Consider the following 17,890-nt stretch of genomic DNA (forward strand, 5'->3'; position numbering starts at 1 on the left):
CTATATCACACTATTTTTAGGATGACCCATGTCGATGACGTCTGATGGCAAGGTCTCTGCTTATGATCAGGACACACTTGTGACAAGCTTGTCAAATACTTACTGAGGGTGTCCCTTCGAATCCTTTAACAGCCGCTGCCTTCAAGGCCCTCTGAACCCTGCCCACAACCTCACCTTAAGGAGGCAAATTAAATTCACTCTAACTTGAAGGTTATGGAGTGAGCAGCTCACACCACAGATTTTAATGTAGCTAGCCCCAGACTACTCTAAACTGGAACTTGGGACAAAGTCACCCAGCAGAGCATTTCTAATTAAATTGGCTTACAGTAAGACTTCATGTCAAGATCAGAACTTGGTCATAAACACCCAAACACGGATGATGCCAGGTGCTACCTTATGCAACCTCCACATCGTGTTTACCTGTACAAAGGGGTTTCTGTTGAGCGACGAGTGATTCTCTAACAAAAGAAGGGCAAAGCTCCACGAGTCAGGTCTGCTTACCTTTCAAGGCAAATATGTGTAGACACCTCATGGAGAAACTCCTGGGAATGACTGGATCCTCAAAGGCACCAGGGCGAAGAGGAGGAGCTCTCAACCTAGGAACTCGGATCTAGTATGACGTTTGTATAGTGTTAACCAACGTAATGAAAATCACACAGCCCCTGGGCAACAGTTGTGCGCATGCTCTTTCGTGACGCCAGGTGCGTCTGACTTCCATTGCACCTGTGGAGCTCAGCCGACTGGCCCCACCAGCAGCCTCAGCATTATTATCACCTGGAAGTTGTTCAATATCAAGATGAGATCTCAGCTCCATCCCTCCCCAACCCCCGACTTACAGAACCAGAATCTCTCGGGATGGAGCCCAACAGCATGCATTTTAATAAATCCACCAGTTCATTCTAACAATGTAAGCCAATGTTTGAGAGCTATTGCACTTATCATGATGTCCCCTAAAATCAAGCTCTAAAGACAACAGAACCCAGCTCACCTGGAAATCAAATAAAGGTTTTGAAAAAGACTGTATGTGGGTGGGACATGGAAAAGAACATCTATCCACTGGTGAGTAAGCGGTAGCAGACACGATTGAGCGCCATGAGTCATTTGGGCAGTAATAAGGGCTTTTTCCCTTGTTAAGATATATCATACAAAATAAGAAAAATATTAGGCACCCGTTTGACAAGAGAAATGACTCAAGCCAGGATTATTTTGCATTTTAATAATTTTGCTAGGTTATCAGTTACGTTGATTGTACATTTCATGAACTTACCTACTGAAATAATGTTTAGGGGTCTGTTTCTTCAGAAAAAATATTATTCCACTAAACACACTTTGTTAAATATGTGAGAGCTGATGCATTAATCTACCGCTTAATTTAAGCTTTATTTTTACAATTTTTGAACTTCATCTTTTGTTTCCAGTTCCACTTACCTAGAACAGATTTCATTTGGTGATTGTATAGAAGAATGTTGACATTTTATTCTTCAGGCTTCCCAAATTTGCTTGTTTATAAGCATTTATGAACCGGTAGGAATGCTTGCAGGTGAACTATACTGTATTGGTTTTGTGACAGTTGATTCAGAATCTGACATCCAGTAACAAACCATCACATTAAAATTATACTTTATTACATTTGTTTGTAATTTAGTTTGCTTATGGTGTGTAATCTCACAGAAAAAAATATTGACACCAAGGAAGTTGCAGCAAATTTTATCCCAGGAGGCATCTGTCCACTTCAAATAGCACAAACAAACATTCTTTAGTAGGGAAATGATATTTTTTGGAAAGCTTACCAGAATGAATTTAGAATTTACTAATGACTAAAAAAAGTATGATTTCTATCATGGTGATGGAGACTAAAAGCAAAATTTCAATTAAGGACAATCTGACATTTACATACTACACACACACAATTTCACTAAAAAAATTAGTAAGTTAATGAACTAAAAGACACACACCTCACCTAAGATTAAAAAAGTATTTAATTTACATGTCACAACAAAAGAAACAAAATGAGGCCACATAAATTCATTTTTGAAGGATTTTGAGAATCAACTTATATTTTAATATTTTGTTCATATATAGCCAAGAGTAACAGAGAAAGCCAACCTAGGGTCAGTCCAAAATTCTGCAGGAGAAACATCAACCAGGGTCGCCGTGTTTGAACATGAGTCATTTCAGGAAGCTAAAAAAAGAATAGAAAACCAGAATAAGATCCAGATATATTCACTGCTGGGAAAAGTTTGGTGGGAAAACATGAGAGACTGTTATTCAGAACTTAATAACCTTCAAAATTCCCAAAACAATTACAAAGTGCTTAATACCTACTCTTACCAAAAATTTAATAATGTAAGTCAAATCAAACCATTTGATTGTGATTAGAAAGATCCTAGTGACCCAGAAGTCATAAAACAACAGTTAGCAACTGAAAGCAAGCCCAACTTTTCTTAATTTTGTTTTCAGAAAATGCTTAAATGTGACATAGACAATGGATAAATGGTATTGTTTTTTACCGTTGTGGGAAGGTTTATAAATCTGCTAAATGCACTGGCTATTGCAAAGCATGTATTTGTTTTGTTTTGTTTTTTTTCAAAGAGATGACCCAAGGTCTTCCTGACCTTCAGAACAATAAAGGTATCATTTCCTAAGGCTGTATTTTATTCTCAGAGACAAGTGGCCACCATTTTATATTTGAGAAATGCCGTAACACCATTTGGAGGAAAATGTTCACTTTAGCATCTGTGTGAAGTGCCTCATTGTGTTTTTGTCTCACATTCTTTTGAATCTCTTACCCTGAGAAGGTCAGAGTGAGTCTATCTCTTCCACATCATAGTCATTTGTACTGGAATACAGGCTCAGGTCAAGACACTTAATCATGGCATTATTGACATTTTGGGCCAGATAATTCTTTGTTGTGGGGCCTCTCCTCTGTGCTGTGGAATGTTTAGCAGCATCCATGGCTTCTACCCACTAGACGACAGTTGTCCCTCTGCCCCTGACCTTGACAACCAAAACTGTTTCCAGATATAAAATGTCCCTTGGTGGATAAAGATCACCTCCAACTGAGAACTACTAGATAAATTTATATAGCAAAAAAAGGTCAAATATATAAAATATGCACAGGTTTTAGATTTACGGCAATATTAAAACAGGTGGACATGTTTTTTAATGCATGTACAGAAGCATCCTGAATGTTCTGTTTTGAGAGTGTTTGAGATGGACATTCTTCCATTTTAATTAGCTCAACTGGAAGGAGGATTAGGACTATTGCAAGCTGCTATCTCACACCCCAGCAAGAAGCAGTGGACTAAAAAGCCAAGTAGCATCCAGAACTGCTTTCATGGATGGAGAGCCTTCAATTAGGTGTCCTTGTGGTGTTTTTCTGCCATGTTTAAACATGAAGTTAATTAACCATGCTACTTTAGAGAAATCCTATATGGTTCATTATAAAATTTAAATGACATTTTGAAATCCATAGAATGTTGTATTTGTTCTCAAAGGGCTTGCAATTGATAGTATTTTTGAGGGATTAACAAAATACATGCATTGGAGTTCCCCAACATGTCTGATTCTCAATAGTTTATAAGTAGTTTTCAATAGTTTACTCCAAGGCCAGACAACATAGGCAACCGGTTTCCTTCTGTATCAGTAACTTGTATTTTAGACCGTATCTGTGAGACATATTATGCTATCTGTGGTCAAGTAAAGTCTCAAATTTTAACCTTATTTTCAAATAATGGAATAAGACATTTTGTAGTTTCCTCTCCTTCTTGTTTTTCACACAACATAATTAATATTCATTTATAAGATGTGGCTGAATTAACTACTCCTCTTACCTCCACTGCCTCTAGTGCCACCTGGCTGTTGTTCATCTTTGACAAAGTAGTAGTAGTTTCTGGAAAGATTTTCTTGGCAAATATTCATAATATATGAACCATCATGATTGAGTGAATCGTGGAGAAAAATACATCAGAAAATATATAAGCATGATGATGAAAATGGTTCTGGATCAATACATAGAATTTGAGATGAATTTTCAAACCATCAGTGTCTTAATGAAGCCACATTTAGTAAGCTCATTTTCTAATTTCCATCCTTGCCTCAAATTTCCACTCAAGGTATTTGGCTGGGAAGAAGCAGGTCTTGATTAGGGTAGACTTAATAGCCCAAAGTTTTAGATACAAAAACCACAGAGATAGAATTAGTGCCTTGAGAATTTCTGCAAATCTCAGTTTCTGTCCTGAATAAATCCAAAAATGTCACAATATTTTTTAAAAGGTTTTTGATCTATTCTTTTTCTTATTAGCCTAAGCTTACAGACCTGTCATTTGCTTGTAGTGTCTGACACATGATAGAACTGAATACACATGCTTCTAAGAGCTTCCGCTCTCTGGCCATGGCCCCACTCTCAGTGAGAAAACCAATAATCCTTTATTCTGAGTATGTAGATGGCCTCACCCACACGAAAACATCATGAGTATTTCACATGAAATAGAGTGCCTTCTGTGGAGTTTTGCAACAGGTTCCCTGCTTTATTTAAAAAAAATAAAAATCAAAACAATTGGCTCTATGATAACATGTCATCCATTCAGGTGTGCTGTGTAGCAGCTCACATTTGCCTCAAGGTCTTTCAGAATTCCCAGGCTAAAGGTCTTATGCAATGCTTGCTTTCATTTACATTCATTTTATCATGCCCTTTCTCATATCTTTCCCCTCCCCTATTTTCTCCTCATAATCCCTGCAAGAGAGAAAATTATTAACTCCTTTTGATTATGAGGAAACATTGGCTCAGGGAGGAAAATGACTTACCCAGTCACACAGATGTGATATCAGAACTAGGACAAGAAGCCAGGTCATCTCATTACTGTAGAAGACATACAAAGACCTACAGAGACCAGCTCTCTATCTGAAATTCATCTCTATTTTGACCAATATGTTTCCATATAATTAGAAAAAATGTAAAATACCAACACTGAAAATGCCCACGTAGACATAAAACAGTCACTGCTTGTGATAAATACACACACACACACACACACTATATATATATATATATATATATATATATATATATATATATACACACACACACACACACACAGATAGATAAATATATACAACATATAGATATCATGCTGTCTTTGTCAAAAAAGATACCACAGTACTGATTCTGTTTTCAAGGCAGACAATACACACTTGACAAAAGCTATAACAATAGACTAACATTGTAAGCCTACAAACAATGGAAATTCACATTTTTTAAAAGTTTAAAAAGTTTCTCATCCTGATATGGAAGCTTTCATCTTAATTTGGGTAGCCTAGCCAAACTTTCCATGTCCACACATAAATGGGTTTGGCAAGAAAAGCTAGCTTAGTTTGCTTGCTTCTGAAACAATACTTGGCTTTCCTTTAGATGATTATGAATGAACATAGGAATCATAATATTTCTTGGATTTGTACCAAAATGCCAGAGAGTCCTACAGAAAGTCTTTCCAAAAGATACAAATATAAAATACCAGAGCTCAAACCACATCTGATAACAGCATTTCACTTGTTTTGAATCTATTCATATATTTTTTAAACATTTCAGTCAGTAAATTTTGAAAGAAAGTAAAGGTCCATATCAATTAATTTGCAAGAATATATATTTTATATTTCTCTTTTAAAAATTCGCAACAAGAGTTTAAGTACCACCAGTTTTCCTTGGCTTCCAAGAGAGAAAAGTCCCCTTTTCCTCCAGGGCCATTAAATTCTTTTATTGAACAATTTTACAGACCTTGATTTGTACCCTAAGGCTAGAGGAGGGTGAAAGATGGATAAGAGTATATTAATATTGAACTGAAAGGTCAGGAAAAAAGAGAGGAAATGTTAACAAAACAGCCTTGCTCTGAGATAGAGCTAAGAAAAATGTCCTTTAAATTTCTGCCAACAGCTTAGAAAACTTGAAGTAGAAAATAACTTCTTTTTTTACCTCCATGCTTAGCAAGTTCCCCAACTCAAAACAGTAGACGCCAAGACATGATCGTCAAGGAGTTGTAATTTTCTGGAAAACACAATCTCTACCTAAAATACAACACTTTAACATGCCATTGTTAAGTTCTTTTTTCAATTTTGAATGGGGCACGGGCAAGAAATTTCCTCAGATGTACAAAATCCACATACTGACTGTGACTTGTCTCCAGATAATGGTTCCTGCAAGTTGTATTCACTAATTGAGATGTGCTTGTGATGGTCAACTGGTAATTAGGGTCTCTGAACATTTTAGAAAATTATATTACATAAATGTTTGACACTTGAGTCAGTCCCCAGAACTGTATTCCTAGTCAAGCTGAAGCTTTAACCTAAATGCTCACAGAGAATGTTAGAACACATCGAGAAAGAAAGTGGATGAATCCTAATATCAGGTACTATGTAATAATTATATACTAGGGAGGACTTGACACAAAGCAGGATGGTCTACAAAACCTCTTCTGGAACTAAGATTTTTGTCTCTCCTTGTCCAGTTAAGCTTCAGATTCCTGTGCCATGCAAAGCCTTCCATCTGTAATCTGAAACTGATTTGTTATTGGGGCCATTAAAGATCTATTACTAAATATTTCAACACTGACCTTCAGTATGGTTCAGAAATGTACATACCGAAAAAGAAAGCCAGCAGCCAGCGCTTCTAAAAATTTCAAAGGCCTGTCATTATTAAAAATTTACAATTCAAATATAGAAATTCAACATTCACTTGTTGAAGTTAGTTAGTTGGTGATGTCTCTTATGAAGTTAAAATTGTAATTCAAATATTTTTCCTCTCTCAGGAATGTGTAGCTTTTGGCATCATCAAGTTTTAAGAGAAATGACTTGCTTTTCCATTCAGGAAGCTCACTTGACAACTGATTCGTGCCATCTTCTTCTCAGAGGAACCATACAGCTCATTGGGCACACGGAATCAGGTCTACATTTGCATTTGATAAATACCATGCCTGTCCCAAAAAATGGGATGAGGAAAAAAAACTCAGAAACTTATTTTGTAAGACATCTTAATTATGCTTAATTAGGGGCACACATCCCATGCGCTGCTCTAACTCTGTCACCTTCGTAAATGGCTGAGTTTTGTCTTTGCAAAAGACACAACTGAGAACAAAATGGAAACTTGTTAGTGAAAGTCACCATTTGACTTGCAAATCCGCAATTATCTGTTTGCATGTGCAAACTTAAAATTTGAATATTAATGACTTCCAGTTTCAGGTGTGGCGTATAAGGAGATTAGAATTCCACCAGTGTGTCCTAACAACAAGTAAAACACTGGGAAAACTGAAAAATTAACAACTCTTTTTAGATATATTAACAACTCTATGTCGGAGAAATGAGGTCACAGGGTAAACCGCTGGCTCAACATTGGAGAGAAAGGCAGGTGATATAGGGAATGCAAGTTACCAGAGTGAAACTCACCAACAGAAACCTCTGTGGGAGCCAGTCCTAAAGCAGGGACACCTGCACTGTAATTGATGAATCATTAGAGGCTCAGTGTAGACAAGCTTAAGAGTTAAAAACTCCAGGAGGACCAGTCACACGGGGCCCTCATACTGGGAATTTTACTGCCAGTAGATCTACCAGATTGTCACAGTGAATATTGAAGAAAAACCCCTCACACTCTCTCAGAGGATGGTAAAAAAAAAAAAAGCCATTTTCATATATGCCAGGACATTTTATTGTTCTTAACAAGGTCAGCCCTTAGGAGAAACAGTTTTATCAGAGCCTATCTGACCTGAGAAAGGAAAATACCCAATTCCAGCTCCCTCTAGCCATACTGTTCCACCTAAGGCAGGAGGGGACAAGAAATTCACAATCTAGGGACTGGGGCTCACCAAAAGACTGATGACTAATCTTTGGACTGCAGGGTGCTTCCCTTCCCCCCATGCTTTACCACTGTATCACTAAAGGCCTATTGACCACCGTTTTTTTATACCCAGTCCATCTCATCACCCTTTCAGAAACGAACAAACAAACAAAGACTACTAAAAGGCAAAAAACACTCTTTGAAGAGACTGAATAAACATCAGACCTACGGTCAGATATGGCAGGAAGGTTGGCATCATCAAACCAGGAACTTCTATAAACTATGATTAATATGCTAAGGCTTTAATGGGAAAAGTAGGCAACATATTTGATAACAGATGTATAATAGAAGCAGAGATGGACATTTTAAGAAACAAAAAAGAAATGTTAGAGATCAAAACACTGTAACAGAACTGAAGAATGCCTTTGATAGGCTCATTAGTAGACTGGACGTGGCTGAAAAAAAACCCTCTGAGCTTAAGGATATGACAATAGAAACTTTCAAAACTAAAAATCAAAGAGAACAAAGACTGAAAAAACACACAACACAATATCCCAAAACCATGGAACAATTGCAAAAGGTGTAGCATGTGTGTAATGGGAAAACCAGAAAAAGAGAGAAAGAAAGGAACAGAAGCAAATTAGAATAAACAATGGCTGAGAATTTTTCCTAAATTAAGGTTAGACACCAAACCATGAACCCAGGAAATTCAGAGAACACCAAGCAGGATAAGTGCTCCCCTCAAAAAAACTACATATAAGCATATCATTTTCAAAATTTATTAAGTCAAAGATTAAAAGAAAAATCTTAAAAGAAGCCAGAGGGGAATAAAATCACTTTATCTATAGAGGAGAGAGGATAAGATTTATATCTGAATTATTCTCAGAAACTTTGCAAGCAAAAAGATGGAGGTAAAATATTTAAAGTATTCAGAGAGAAAAACCACCAATTTTGAACTCTGTACCCCCCAAATTATGCTTCAAAAGGGAAAGGAAAATAAAGACTCTCAGACGAACAAAAATTGAGGGACTTCGTTGTCAGTATACCATCCTTGTAAGAAATGTTAAAAGAAGTTCTTCAAAGAGAAGAAAATAATGTAGGTCAGAACCTGGGATCTACATAAAAAAGAAGAGCATCAGAGAATGAATAAATAAAGGTAAAATAAAACATTTTATGTCTTGGTGTAGAATTAACCACTGGTCATTCGCAGAATGTAAAAACCTTTATGAGACTCTACAAGAGTAAGAAAAGATTTATTGAAAGTAAGAAAGGATGAGGGAGAGTTCTGTTTGGAACTGGCAGAAATTTTGCAAAGGCAGTCTGATAGAAAGAGCTTCTGAGACAGAGGGGTAAGAGAGATACTGGCAAATGGAGCTGTGCCAGGGAAGAGCCCAATACGGGCAGCTGCACCGATGAGAAGGAGTGCTGGGGTTTTATACTTTTCTAAGCAGGACCTGGGTACTTGTAAGCTTGCAGGGGGGCTGCCGTTACAATTGTCTTCTCCTGGGAACTGTCTTGTTCCCATCTATGATGGATGTCAGCTTGCAGGGGGTTGTTGTTGCAGTTGGACACTGTTCTGTTCCCATCTATGATAGGTGTTTGTTAGTGTGCAGGGGTTTCTGTTGTGATTGGGAACTGTTCTGTTCTCACCTATGATGGATGTAAGGTGCTTGTCAGGCTGCAGGTGCAGTGCTGGCCAGGGGAATCAGAGCCAAGCAGTTTAAGCTCGCTCGTGCTCACTCCTGTTAACTCTTTCCTTGTCTCATCATTTTATTTTCTTACTCTCAATTGATCTAACAAATTTGTTCAAAATAATAATAGCAACAATGCATTCTATTATGTTTGTGTGTGTATGTGCACACTTATATATAGTGAAATAAATGGCAGCAATGACACAAGGAACAGAAAAGATGGATTAGGAATATTTTGTTATAATCAGGTACTTACATTACCCATGAAGTGATATAGTGTTATGTGAAGGTGACGGTGTACATACACTGAAAACTCTAGGGCAACCACTTAGACAACTAAAAAGAGAAGCATAATGAATATGCTAAGAAAGGAGTCAAATGGAATAATATAAAATACTCAATTAAAACTGCAAAACAAAAAAAAAGTGTGGAACATAAAAACAGCAACAAAGAACAAGGCCAACAATTAGAAAACAGCAACAGATATGGTAGATATTTATCCAACTATATCAGTAATCACTCTAAATGCCAATGGTCTAACACCAATTAAAGACAGACATTTTCAGAGTGGATTAAAAATAAGACCCAACTATGCTGCCTACAAGAATCCCACTTTAAAGACACATATAGATTAAAAGTAAAGGGATGGAGGAAGATATATTATGCTAACACTAATCAAAAGTAAGTGAAAGTAGCTCTATTAATTTCAAACAGTGCAGGCTTTAGAGCAAGGAAAGTCAGCAGGGATAAAGGTGAACATTAGATAAGGAGAAGAAAACTCAATACTCTAATAATTTTTAATGTGTATGCTCCAAACAACAGAGTGTTGAAATACATGAAGCAAAACTAATAGAACAGCAAGGAGAAATAGATGCATCCACTATTATAGTTAGGGACTTTAATGACTCTCTTTTAGAAATGGACAGATCCAGAAGGCAAAAAAATCAGTTAAGATCACAGTTGAACTGAAGGGCACCATCAATCAACTGGATATAATTAACATATAAACTAGTTCAGCCAATAACAGCATAATTAACATTCTTCTCAAGCTCACATGAACCATTCACCTAGATACCACATTGTGGGACACAAAGCACACCTTAATAAAATTAAAAGAATAGAAATCATACAATGTCTTCTCTCAGATAACAATGGAATTAAACTAGAAATCAATGACAGTAAGACAGCTGGAAAACCCCAAATACATAGATTAAACAACACACTTCGAAATAATACAAGGATCAAAGAAGAAGATTCAACATAAATTTAAAAATATTTTGAATGAAAATGAAAATGTAATTATCAAAGTTTATGGGACGCAGCAAACGCAGTGATTAGACTGAAATAGAAAAGAAGAAAGATGTAAGATCAATAATCTAAATTTCCACCTTAGGAGACTAGAAGAACAATAGAAAATTAAATCCGAAGTAGGGAGAAGAAAAACATAGTAAAAATCAAAGCAGAAATCAATGAAATTGAAAACAGGAAACCAATAAGAAAAGCAACAAAACCAAAAGCTGATTTTGTGAAAAGATCAATAAAATCAAGAAGCCTCTACCCAGGGTAACTGAGAAAAAAAGAGAGAAGACACAAATTAATAATATAAGAAATGAAAGAGGGAACATCACTACAGATCCCATTTAAATTAAAAGGATAATAAAGAAATACTATGGACAACTCTATACCCACAAATTTGATAACCTAGATAAAATGCACCAATTCCTTGAAAGACACAACCTACCCATATTCATACAATAATTAATAGGCAATCTGATTAGGCCTATATCTATAAAAGAAATCAAATCAATAATAGGTAACCTTCCAAAACAGAAAGCACCAGACCCAGAGGGGTTCACTGGAAATTCTACCAAACATTTAAGGAAGAAAATATGACAATTCTCATTAATCTCTTCAAGAAGATAAAAGCAGAGGAAAGGCTTTCCTAACTCATTCTATGAGGCCAGCATTGTCTTAATACCAAAGCTAGACAAAAACATTACAAGAAAAGAAAACTAATATTTCTCGTGAGCAGAGATGCAAAAATCCTCAACAAAATAGTAGCAAATTGAATCCATCAATGTATAAAAAGAATTATACCCCACAACAAGTGGGATTTATCCCAGGTATATAAGGCTTGTTCATCATTCAAAAAGTAATATAATCCGGCCCGGCTGAGTGGCGCATTGGTTAAGAGCTGGCTTGGGATGCCAGAGGGCCCTGGTTCAGATCCCACATATGAGGGCCAGTGACACTTCCCTCTACAGCTAAGATGCTGAACAACAACTCAACCTGGAGCTGGGCTGCTGTGAGTCGCCGGTGATGGCATAGGCTGCAACCCCTGCTGCAGTGGGTTGCCATGGGCTACTGTGTGTAGCCAGCAGCCAGCGTGAGCAGCCAGCAGCCGCAGTGAGTGGCCGTCCAGAGGCCGGGGACTGATCTGCCTCGCCTGGGAAGAACGCAATGATGGTGCCAACTTGGGCCAGTGAAGCAACGTCCTCCACAACTAGACTGAAGAACAAAACGACAGCAACTTGTCTGTTCCCCTTCTCCCAATTCCCCAGCACTGTTCCCATCCCCCAGTTCCCCAATAAAAATATTTTTTAAAAAATTTAATATAATCCACATTACAACATCAACAAGCTAAAGAATAAAACTCACATGATCATATCAATAAATGCATAAAATCACTGGCAAAATCCAATACACATCATGATAAAAACTCCCAGCAAACCTGGAATAGAGAGAAATTTCTTCAGATTCATAGTGAACATTTATAAAACAAACAGACAAAAAACCCTACAGCTAACATCATACTCAAAGAGATCATATTCATCACTTCACTTTGAGACTGGGAGAGAAGAAATAAAACCATCTTTATTTGTAGTTGACATGATTGTCTATGTAGAAAACCCAAAGAATCAACAAAAAAGCTCCTGGAACTAGTAAGTGTTTGTATCAAGGTTCCAAGAGATACAGGGTTAATATACAAAAGTCAATTGCTTTCCTACATACCAGAAATGAACAGTGGAATTTAGATTAAAAACATATTACCATTGACATTAGTACCAAAAAATGAAACACTTATATAAAAATCTAATAAATTAGGTACAAGATCTATATGAAGAAAACTGCAGAACTCCAATGAAAGCTATCAAGGAAAATCAAATAAATGGAGAGAATTTCCATGTTCATGGATAGGATGACTCAATATTGTCAAGATGTCAGTTTTTTCATAGATTCAATGCAATGCCAACCAAAATCCCAGCAAGTTATTCTGTAGATATTGAAAAACTGATTCTAAAGTTTACACGGAGAGGAAAAAGACTCAGAATAGCCAATATAATATCGAAGGAGAACAACAAAATTAGAAAATTGACACACCTGACTTCAAGAACTGTAAAGCTACAGTAATCAACAGTGTGGTATTGGTGAAAGAACAGACCAACAGATCAATGGAACAGAATAGAGAGGCCAGAAACACAGATATATAAATATAATTAGCTGATCTTTGACAAAAGTGTAAAAGTAAAAAAATGAAACAAAGATACTCTTTTCAATAAATGGCGTTGAAACTACTGGACATCCACATGCAAAAAAGAAAAAAAATCTATACACAGACCTTACACACTTCACAAAAATTAAAAATTAAGTCCAGATAGACCATAGATCTAATTGGAAAATATAAAACCATGAAACTTTAGACGATAACATAGGAGAACACCTAGATGACATTGGGTATGGTAATGCCGTTTTAGTTATAACACCAAAGCATGATCCATGAAAGAAATAATTGATAAGCTGAATTTCATTAATATTAAAAACTGCTTGGTAAAAAGCAACTTTAAGAAAATTAAAAGACAAGCTAGAAACTGGGAGAAGATATTTTCAAAAGATACATCTGACAAAAACTGTTATCCAAAATATATGAACTCTCTTACACTCAACAATATAAAACAAACAACAAAATTTAAACAAAAATGTTCAACAAAAGATCTGAACAAACACCTCCCCAAAGATGGTATACGGGCAGTGGCAAGTAATCATGGAAAAGATGTTCAACATCATATGTCATCATAGAATTTCAAATTAAAATAGCAATGTGATGTCACTACATGACTACAGTTAACCCTTGAACCGATCCACGGTTGGGAATCTGCATATGTGGAGGGTGGACTGTAGTTATATGCAGATTTTCTACTGCACAAAGGTCTGCATCTCAACCCCTGAGTTGTTAAGTATGAACAGTATTAGAATGTCCAAAATCAAACACTGACACCACCAAATGCTCGTGAGCATCTTGAGCTACAGGAACTCTCATGATCATTGCTGGTGGGAATGCAAAATGGGACTATTTTAGAAGACATTGGCAGTTGCTTACAAAACAACACATATGTTATCCAGAATCCATACTCCTTGTTATTCTACCGAAATACATTGAAAACTTATGTTCATACAAAACCTACACAAGTATATTTACAGAAGCTCTAGTCAGAATTGCCAAAGCGTGGAAGCAACTGAGATGTCCCTCAGCAGGAGAATGGATAAATGAACTGTGGTCCATTCAGACAATGGAATATTATTCATTGATAAAAAGAAATGAGCTGTCAAGCCATAAAAATGCATGGAGGAACCTTAAATACATATCACTAAGTGAAAGAAGCCAATCTCAAAAGTCACATACTGTATGATTCCAATTATATGGCATTCTGGAAAAGGCAAAATTACAAAGGTGACAAAAAAATTCGTGGCTGCCAGAGGTTAATAGAGAAAGAGGGATGAATAGGCAAAACACAGGGGCATTTTAGAACAGGGAAACTATTCTGAATGATGTACATAGAATGTACAACCCCAACCATAAGGCCTAAAGTAAACTATGGACGTTGGATGATAATATGTCCGTGTATTTTTATCAATTGTAACAAGTGTACCACTTGGTGTGAAATGTCGATGATGGGGGAAGGTGTGCATGTGTGGGTCAGAAGTTATATGGGAATTCTTGGTTCTTTCTGCTCAATTTTGCTGTGAACCTTAAACTGCTCTAAAAATAAAGTTTATTAACTGTAAAAAATTCATTTCACAGTCACACTTACCACATTTCAAGTGCTCAGTGGGATAGCCACATGTGGATAGTGGCAACCATCGTAAACAGTGCAGACAAAAATAAAAAACATTATTATCTAAGCCTAGTATAAATTAAAGAAACACCCTTATCTTGGTTGGGAACGATAGGCCTGCCAGGAGACAAATTATAATGGTTATGGATCATTCTGTATTTTTTCTGTCCCACCCACACATTCCTATTGTGCTAAAAATAAAAAATAAAAAATAAAAAAAAGAAGGAGAAGGACAAACTAAAGCATAATTTGAGTTACTGGACTGTTTGGTATCTAAAGCCAAACTAGATAAGTGCCATTTGAAAGTCTTCTATTTATACCCAGAAGAGGAAGAGTTTTTCCAAGTATTTTTCATAGTCTTATACCATTAATATACCTAGATTTTTTTTTTCAAATGATCATCATGGCTGTGAAGAACCACGAGAACATTTCTATATTTTCAAACAGACAAGAGAAAAAAATTAATATTTTGAATAGTCACTCATCCACATATTTAGGACAATGTTAAGGCATTCACTAATTTTTCTCTTAATTGGTTGAAGGGTCATTTGATGGTTCATTGACAACATGTTATCTAAAAATGATTATAAAGTGACATGTAGGAGTCCTTGTATTCAATAGATAGGTAGGTAGATTTATTGCAGTTCTTAATGACACCCAAAAGTTTATCCAATGTTTGCAAAACCTAACACTCAGTCTGTATAATCCTTTATCCATGCACTGTCTCCAAGGGAATTTTCTAAAGAAGTCTTCCATGAGATCACCGCTTGCTGGAAAATTGGTAAATTAGAAAGACTGTTGGGCTTTTATGAATCCCCAAAAATCAATGAGCTGACTTTTGTTTATCTTTTTTCTTCCAGGCACTGGCTGACCAACTTACTCATTTTGGTCAGTTCTATCACAGAGGCAATCACATGACCTTTTTGCTATTCTTCCAGATTGGTGACAACCTGAAGCCATGCATAGCCTACCTCTTCATAGCAGTGATCATCTTATGCACTCAATAAACTTCAGAAGAATTGAATTCATAAATCACCTATGTTAGTCCTAGTGAGCAATTAACACTGAATTTGGCATTCACTATCACAAACTTCATAAAAATACCAGAAAGTTGCTCCATGAATGAATAATCACACAAGGATCAAATTGGCCATACAGTCCTCATTATGAATTTAAGGAAACATCATCCCTTTTAACTTTGAGAAACAACAGAGGTTTCTTTTATTTACCAATTCTAATCAATACATGTTTATCTAGTTATACAACTTAAAATTGAGGAAGAAGAGAAAAACAGTGGATAAAATTGCAGCAGATTTCTGTTTCTAGTGAGTTTAAAAAACAAAGCAAGGGAAATGGGCTTATGAGATTAATAATGAAATCCTTTTGACTTGTAGATGTTTTTAATGAATACAATTTTATTCACTGTAGCATTACATTAAAAAATACTACTTATAAAACATGTCTTTCTGTTAAATAAAAATGTGTTTCCCAGTACCAGTACTCTTGTTTCCTCTCAAGATGTCACAGTACAATATAATTTAAAAATTCAGCAAAGTTGTAAGATACAAAATCAACACATAAAAATCCATTGCATTCCTATACACAACCAGTGATCAATCTGTAAAAGATATTAAGAAAATAATTCCATTTGCAACAGCATCGAAAAAATAAAATAGGAATAAACTTAACCAAGAAGGCGAATGACTTATTCACTAAAAACTATAAAGTGTTGCTGATAGAAATAAGAGAGACAAATAAAGACATACCATATTCATTGATTGGAAAACTTAATATTGTTAAGACATCAATAATAGGTAAAGTGATCTACAGATTTAATGTAATTCATACCAAAATCCTAATGACCTTTTTTGGTGGAAATAAAAATAATCCATCTTAAAATTTATATAGAATATTGAGAGACCCTAAATAGCTAAAACAATCTTGAAAAACAACAAAGTTGGAGGTCTCATACCTTCTTATTTCAAAACTTATTCAAAACAAAGCTACAATAATCAAACTAGTGTGGTCCTGGCATAAAGACAGGCTTATAGACCAATGGAATACAGTAGAGAGCCAAACAATAAATTCTTACATGTACAGGCAGCTGATTTTTGAAAAGAGTGCCAAGAAAATTAAATAGGGGTCAAATATCCTTTCAATAAATGGTATTGGGAAAACTAGATATGTACATGCAAAAGAATAAAGTTGGACTCTTACTTTAACCATATACAAAAATAAACTGAAGATGGATCAAAGACGTAAATATAAGATTGAAAACCACAAAATGCTTAGAAGGAATCATAGGGGAAACGCTTCATAACATTAGATTTTGTGATAATTTCTTGAATATGCCACTAAAAGCTCAGGCAACAAAAGAAAAAATAGATAAATTGTATTTCATCAAAATTAAAATATTTTATGAATCAAAGGACACTATAAACAGTAAAAAGGCAACCCATGGAACAGGAGAAAATATTTGCAAATCATATCTGATGAGGGGTTAATATTCAGAATATCTAAAGAACTTATACAACTCGCAATAACAACAAAACCCAATTAAAAATGAGCGAAGGACATGAATAGATCTCTCCAAAGAAGACACACAAAAGACCAGTAAGCACATGAAAAGATGCTCAACATCATTAATCATTAGGGCAATGCAAATGAAAACCACAATGAGTTATCACCTCACACCCATTATGATCACTATTTTCAAAATACAGATAATAAGAAGTGTTGGCAGGAATACGGAGGAAGTGAAACACTTGTGCACTATTGGTGGGGGTGTAAAATGGTGCAGTGACTCTGGAAAACAGTGTGGTGGTTTTCAAATAATTAAAAATAACATTACCATATGATTCAGCAACTCCACTACTAGATATATACACAAAAGAATTGAAAGCAGGAACTTCAAGAGATATTTGTACACCTGTGTTCACAGCAGTATTATTCACAATAGCCATAACGTGAAAGCAACCCAAGTGTTCATTGACAGACAAATAAATGCACAAACAAAATGTTGTGTGTGTATGTGTGTGGATACAAATATATACATATACACATACACATACATACATACAATGGATCATTATTCAGCATCAAAAGGGAAGGAAATTCTGACACACGCATGACCTGGATGAGCCTTGAGGACCTTAAAATAAGCCAGTCACAAAAGGACAAACATTATATAATTCCACTTACATGAAGTACGTAGAATAGTCGAAATCACAGAGACAGAAAGTAGAATGGTGGGTGCCAAGGAG

General features: G+C 35.8%; 1 protein-coding gene across 12 annotated transcripts in view; it reads right to left on the minus strand.

Annotated features, from left to right (window-relative positions):
- Positions 1–1,220: 1,220 nt before the first annotated feature.
- SLC39A12 (solute carrier family 39 member 12) overlaps positions 1,221–17,890 on the minus strand; it is a 72,388-nt gene continuing 55,718 nt past the window's right edge. For 9 of the 12 annotated variants that reach the window (XM_019662950.1, XM_019662949.1, XM_019662947.1 and 6 more), the window contains 2 exons: positions 3,834–3,905; positions 1,221–2,182 (listed from right to left, as the gene is read on the minus strand). In XM_019662950.1, coding sequence (XP_019518495.1) covers positions 2,054–2,182; positions 3,834–3,905 — 201 coding nt within the window. In that variant the 3' untranslated portion in view covers positions 1,221–2,053. The remainder of the gene's footprint in view (positions 2,183–3,833; positions 3,906–17,890) is intronic. The other 3 variants (XM_019662948.1, XM_019662945.1, XM_019662944.1) reach the window with 1 other exon arrangement.

This window comes from Hipposideros armiger, unplaced genomic scaffold (assembly GCF_001890085.2).
Source record: "Hipposideros armiger isolate ML-2016 unplaced genomic scaffold, ASM189008v1 scaffold_383, whole genome shotgun sequence".
NCBI classification, from domain to species: domain Eukaryota; kingdom Metazoa; phylum Chordata; class Mammalia; order Chiroptera; family Hipposideridae; genus Hipposideros; species Hipposideros armiger.